This window comes from Rutidosis leptorrhynchoides, chromosome 4, assembly GCF_046630445.1.
Source record: "Rutidosis leptorrhynchoides isolate AG116_Rl617_1_P2 chromosome 4, CSIRO_AGI_Rlap_v1, whole genome shotgun sequence".
In the NCBI taxonomy this organism is placed as follows: Eukaryota; Viridiplantae; Streptophyta; class Magnoliopsida; order Asterales; family Asteraceae; genus Rutidosis; species Rutidosis leptorrhynchoides.
Window position 1 is genome coordinate 446,806,190 of NC_092336.1, and position 6,060 is coordinate 446,812,249.

The 6,060-nt window shown below is 31.1% G+C and overlaps 1 protein-coding gene and 1 long non-coding RNA gene across 2 annotated transcripts; one reads left to right on the forward strand and one right to left on the reverse strand.

The window, feature by feature from the left end:
* Nucleotides 1-723: 723 nt before the first annotated feature.
* LOC139839386 (uncharacterized) lies at nt 724-1,384 on the reverse strand. Its single transcript, XR_011756940.1, has 3 exons — nt 1,311-1,384; nt 973-1,055; nt 724-777 (listed from the first exon to the last, which is right to left on the reverse strand). It is a non-coding gene; the product is annotated as an uncharacterized lncRNA (long non-coding RNA).
* A 2,798-nt stretch (nt 1,385-4,182) lies between these two features.
* Nucleotides 4,183-6,060, forward strand: LOC139844376 (large ribosomal subunit protein eL37y-like). Its single transcript, XM_071834596.1, has 4 exons — nt 4,183-4,243; nt 4,351-4,486; nt 5,657-5,758; nt 5,854-6,060. Exons 1-4 carry the CDS (start codon nt 4,241-4,243, stop codon nt 5,898-5,900), a joined length of 288 nt encoding a protein of 95 aa, XP_071690697.1. The 5' UTR covers nt 4,183-4,240; the 3' UTR covers nt 5,901-6,060.

Consider the following 6,060-nt stretch of genomic DNA (forward strand, 5'->3'; position numbering starts at 1 on the left):
AATAAAACTAATATAGCGTTAAGCTTTGTTTAAAAGATTCCATGTGGAACGAACCGGACTTACTAAAAACTACACTACTGTACGATTAGGTACATTGCCTATAAGTGTTGTAACAATGTTTAAGTATATCCATTCTATAAATAAATAAATATCTTGTGTAAAATTGTATCGTATTTTAATAGTATTTAGTTGTAAAAATAAAGCTATTTCATATACACCTCGCATAACATCAAAGAGCCTATGCAAAGAACCAACTGAAAGTTGAGGCAAAGCCAATACCCATCAGTTAGCCAACAAACAGTTTGGATATAGTTAGTAAGTGTTATGGCCCACCTACCACATAGTAATCAAAAGAAAAGCCAAAGACCTAAAAAAGTAAAAAGTGATGCAACCAAATTAACCCCGAAAAATCAGGAAAGTATCATATCCCTTTGGATTCTAATGTTCCAAGTATGATCAAGTAAAAAGATGATAAAGATTATATACAAACTTACTTTAATAACTCAGGTTCTCCACCCCATACATAAAGTTTGTAGATCCTTTTAACATATTCTTCAAAGTCTTCCTCAATAAACCTTCATTAAGAAGATCAACAGAATAAGTTATAACATTATAACTTCTAGACATAGAATTTACTACAACAAAAAATAACTTATAAAAAAATCACCATTCAATCTCTTTTTGTCTCTTCGGTAGCTTATTAACATCGTTATACATCCCAATCGACATTCAAATCAACCATGAAAATAGATGATAACCGCTTCCATCCCAAAGTACCTTAATCATCACATAAAGACATATGATACCAAGCAAAGTGAAACAAATTATATGCATGTAAATGGTCATAAAAAAGACTTAAACACATCATACATGAGAAAATGTCAAGAAGTTATAAAACAAAGTGATTATGTTTTAACTGAACAATAATACATCTATGAAAGATGAGTCTAGAAACCAATATCAGTAGCATACATTTGGAAATCGGTAGGTCAGGCCAGTAGCTCGTCATACAGTGATAATATGAGTTAAATGGGACTACATTCGAAAGTTCATTCCTGTGAAGTAAAGAGTTACTATTAAGATATAAAACAAATGGTGTTTATTGCTATGAAGTAATCAACGGATTTATATTATGAGTTGATTCTATACCCTCTTTTATTTAATCAAATAAGTCCTCATACTCACAGATCACATTGAATCATTAACATACAATTGACATTAATATCGATCATTCACCACATAATATGACTATTCAAATCCATGTTCATACATCAAACATTGTAGTAGCATAAAAACACTTACTTACCCACCTTGATTGCAAACTTAAAGATTGCATGTGTAATATCTTGAATCGCAATAATATCTGACTCTGATTCCATTTCCTGTATCCAAAATGATTGAGTTAAGAATAACGAAAATACGTCTCATAACACAGTGTGACAATTCCACAGTTCCGATTATCGATCCCTCTAATCGTATTCACATTCGGTATAAAAATCGTCACTTTTTCCCTAGTAAAACAGCAACGAATGTAATTTCGTTCAGGACAACAAAAAAGTACACTAAATATTATTGATTGTTCAATATTTATATAACATGCAATTCTGTATACATAAATAGATAGAACAACAAAAAAGAGCCTGGCATTACAAATGCTAAGAATAGGAGAATAGTGATATTCAAGAATTTAATTTCATCTCAATCAACTTCAAATTCATAAGTCAAACACCAATGATAAGAAGTACTAACGTTTAACAGTCAACATTTTAATTTCGCATTCAATTTTATAAAACCCTATTAAGCAAAAAATAAAATAAAAAATAAAAATAAATTGATACTCATTCAATGAATGTGAAGAATTGATCATTGAAGACCCTAATAATGAGGTGTGCTAAGTTCTTGCAAAATTGAACGATTGATAAAGCTAAGAAAAACTAAAGCAATCATACAATTACAACATATAAGAAATTATTGTTATTCGAATCGATCAAATTTCAAAATTAATTAACTATGAAAAGATTAAACTAATAAAATTAAGCAATAATTTTAGAAGGGGGTAACGATAGATCAACTTATAGATAACATCTGATTTGAACTGTAACGGATAAAACCTTATCGATTGAACAATTACCTCGAGGATTGTTGTATAGTGATGATGCAATGTTCAATAGAATGTTTCCTTGATCCAACGACGATTAATATACGGAGCGGACTTTGCTCGTTTATGGCGTAATTGATCGGCATCGTCTGCAAACCAACGATATCGATGAAATTATGTCGTTTACGGATTGTAAAATCGACCCAATTAAAGAACATGAAATCTATGAAATTGACGATAATCAAATCAAACGTACCAGATTGTAAACGCATCTGAAGGGATGCGGCGCTCCGATAACCGGCGGCGGTTGAGGGTGATCGGAAATCCAGTCTACGGGATCTGTTTTTTTTTCTATTGAGAGAGCAGAGGGAAAGAAAATGGGGAGGAGTGTTGAAGAAGGGTTTTGACGTGCCACGTGTAAGTTGGAAAATGTGGCCAGATCGGATGGAAGTAGCCAATAAAATGTTAAATAGGAGGATGGATTTTAAGTGAATGGGTGTGTGACAAGTGGCAAAATGTCACATGATTTGTAAAGGGTAGAGATAGAGAAGATTTAAATAACTTAAGGAGCTTTGAAATTCGAACTCGAATATTATTAGCACATTATCAAAACTAGAAATTGAACACGGTTCTTTGTATGTATTCCAGTTATATTTAATTAATTACTCCATTAATTATTAACTAGTTTTCGAAGTCTCGCTTTGCGTCGGGGGTTCGGTTTTCAATATATTTTATTGCGTTTAGTTTGTAAAATTATTTCGTGGCTAACGATGATGTCGTTGAAGCGCAACTCGAGTCGCACTAAAAGGTATGACTCGTGAAAGATTTAAATGTTATTTTAAATTAACAATATATGTGCATCTCTGCGTTTTGCTATGGAATTGTGGACTTTTAAAGATTTAACGCAAAAACAACGTATATGAAAAGTAACTCAAATATTTAGCGTTTTTTAAAAAGCGTCCGTGTTGCGTATAGTTAGTGACGTTGTGTTCCTAAAATTATTTCGAGTTTAACGATGGTGTCGGAAAAATGTAACTCGTTGCGAGCGAGGAGATATGACCCGTTGAATATTTGGGTGGAGTTTATTTAAATTTTTTTTATGAAAATAATTATTTGACAGTTTACCCCCCTGTTTGGAGGGTCGATTTGAAATTTTGAAAAAATTATGAGGGGATTTGTTGGTGAAATGAATAAAAAAAAGGTGAAAAGTCTAAAATACCCATATACTATTCATCTTTTTTGTCTATTAGATATATAATAGTTGTGGAGCCCTCGTTTCGTGCCGGGGGCTCCGTTTTGAATGCGAGTTAAAAAAAAAAATCTTGATCTATTTTGTAAAAAATAATTTTTTTGACATCTAACATTGAAGGGTTGTTACTTTTGTGAAAGTTGCTTCTTTCATCGTTGAGGAAGAAAAGAGGAAAAAAAAAAGTTAGTTGATTTTTTGACATCTTTTGGTAACATTGAAGGGTTGGTTCTTTTACGAAAGTTGCTTATTTTATCGTTGGGGACAAAAAAAAATATTGTAAAAAAGAATGTTTTTTGACATCTTTTGGTAGGATTGAAGGGTTATTCATTTTATGAAAGTTGCCTCTTTTATCGTTGAAGAATAAAAGAGAGAAAAAAAAAAGTTAGTTGATTTTTTTGTAAAAAAATATTTTTTTTCGACATCTTTTGGTAACATTGAAGGGTTGGTTCTTTTACGAAAGTTGCTTATTTTATCGTTGGAAGCCGGAAAAAAAAGGTGAAATGACAAAAATACTCTTGGTTACTATTGGTGAATAGTGAAATAGTGTTTTGTCTATTGGTATATAATATAAATATAAATATAAATATAAATATAAATATAAATATAAATATAAATATAAATATAAATATAAATAAATATATATTATTATATACATATATACGATCGAGTTAAATTTCCTTGATATTTTAGATAGCGGCCCTAAATTTTGATACATATATATAAAAAACTCTCTATACATCGAAGTATTGGGCTACTCAGCCCAGCAAGGCCCAAATTTAGCTTTAGAGAAAAACCCTAACGGCGCCCTATAAGTTTACTCGCAAACTTTGATCTCCAGATTTTCATTTCCTTCAAAGCCGACCTGGGGTTATATTTGTTCTCAACTAGCAGAGATGGTAACCTTTAATTCGAACTCTAATATATTCATGTGATTATTCTTATTTATAATTTGAGCTAATATCTCGTTAATTAATTGTTGTTTGAAATTTGTTAAAATAAAAAGACAAAAGGAACAGGAAGTTTTGGTAAAAGGAGGAACAAAACACACACACTGTGTGTGCGATGTGGCCGTCGCAGTTTTCATTTGCAGAAGAGTCGATGCTCTGCTTGTGCTTATCCTGCTGCTCGCGTCAGAAAATGTATACATTTATCTCTCTCTCTCTCTCTCTCTCTCTCTATATATATATATATATATATATATAATGTTCTAATGTTTGATTTGTATATATGTGTTTTAGTGTGTGATTATATCAGGTTGTTTAGTGATTAGTTTTAGAATACGATAATGATGAACTTGTGATTTTATATGTATGTGACTGCTTGTAATTGTATTGTTTTATTTGTGATTTGTGTATTTTATTAATTAATATTAATATTGGTAATTGTTTAACTTTTAGGTTTAATCTAGTGTTTTATAGGATGTGATTTTTGAATATATTGAAACTGAAGAGATTTGATAAAATTTATATTATATGAATGGATCTATAAGCCTTTAGGCTTTTAGTCCTTTTTATTTTGTTTGAGTTTTCTTTTGTTTACATAAACTAAGAACCACCTTTAATTACAGTAGATAAAGGATTTATTTCTTCTAAAATTTTATAAGCAACATCTGAACAATGAGCTTCAAGTAGCTAGTGCAACATCAAGACTTGGCTGATGAATGGGGTGTTGAGCAGTCAAAATGTATTGTTTGTAATCTCAAATCTTGTCACTGCATGGTTTGTTGAGTTACTAGACTGAAAATTGACTTGGGTGTGAAAAATCATAGATGAAGAGATTGCGCTTCAAGTGAAATTGGGTTTGGTTTGTTTGCATTGAATTGTTCACAAAAAACGAATCTTTACTCTTTTTGAGTTTACCTTATATTCACTTTATTATGTTGTCGCCTTGTATAAGCTGTAAACGGTAATCCCAAACATCCTCATAGACTACTATGTCAAGTACAAAATGCAAATTTACTTCGACTTCTTGATAATACTTGCGTTTGACCTTAGCTTATCTTTGTATTCTACTCGCTGCTTTTTTATTAAAGGCAAGGCTGCTCGCTAATACCCTTTTTAAAGTTTGTTTTAACAATATTATGTCATTGAATTTCTAACTGTTAGTCTATCTCCGTAAGTGGTATTATCATCTGGAAAAGTAACTACAATGTTTTTGTTTCATTTTGTATCCGACTATATTGCTGTTTGTTTTGTTAAAAGATAAATGTATTTTTACGTGCAGTTGCAGAAATAGGAATTCAGCGTATTAAAATGTAACTTGTTTTATTGTATGTTTATATTTACTTTTTTTTTCTTTTTATAATATAGACAACTGGAGTGAAAAGGCAATCAGAAGGAAGACAACTGGAACAGGCCGTATGCGTTACCTTCGTAATGTTCCTCGCAGGTTCAAGAGTGGTTTCAGGGAAGGTATGCCTTTTTTTCATTAATCGGATTAGTAAAGTAATTTCAGCTCACAAGTTTTTATGTAAGCGTTATTTATTTTGTTAAATTTGTTAACGTAGGTACTCAAGCAACTCCAAGGAGCAAAGGAACGGCTTCCAGTACTTAAGAATGAAGTACAATTTTGATTGTTTTTCTAATGGTACTTTCATGTATGGTTCTTGAAAAAAAGATTATTCTGATTTTTGTTTGTTCACTGCTGTTTCTTAAATCATTTATGCTATTAGAATGGTTAATGTTCAACTTATTGGAAAGCCGTTACTTTCTAT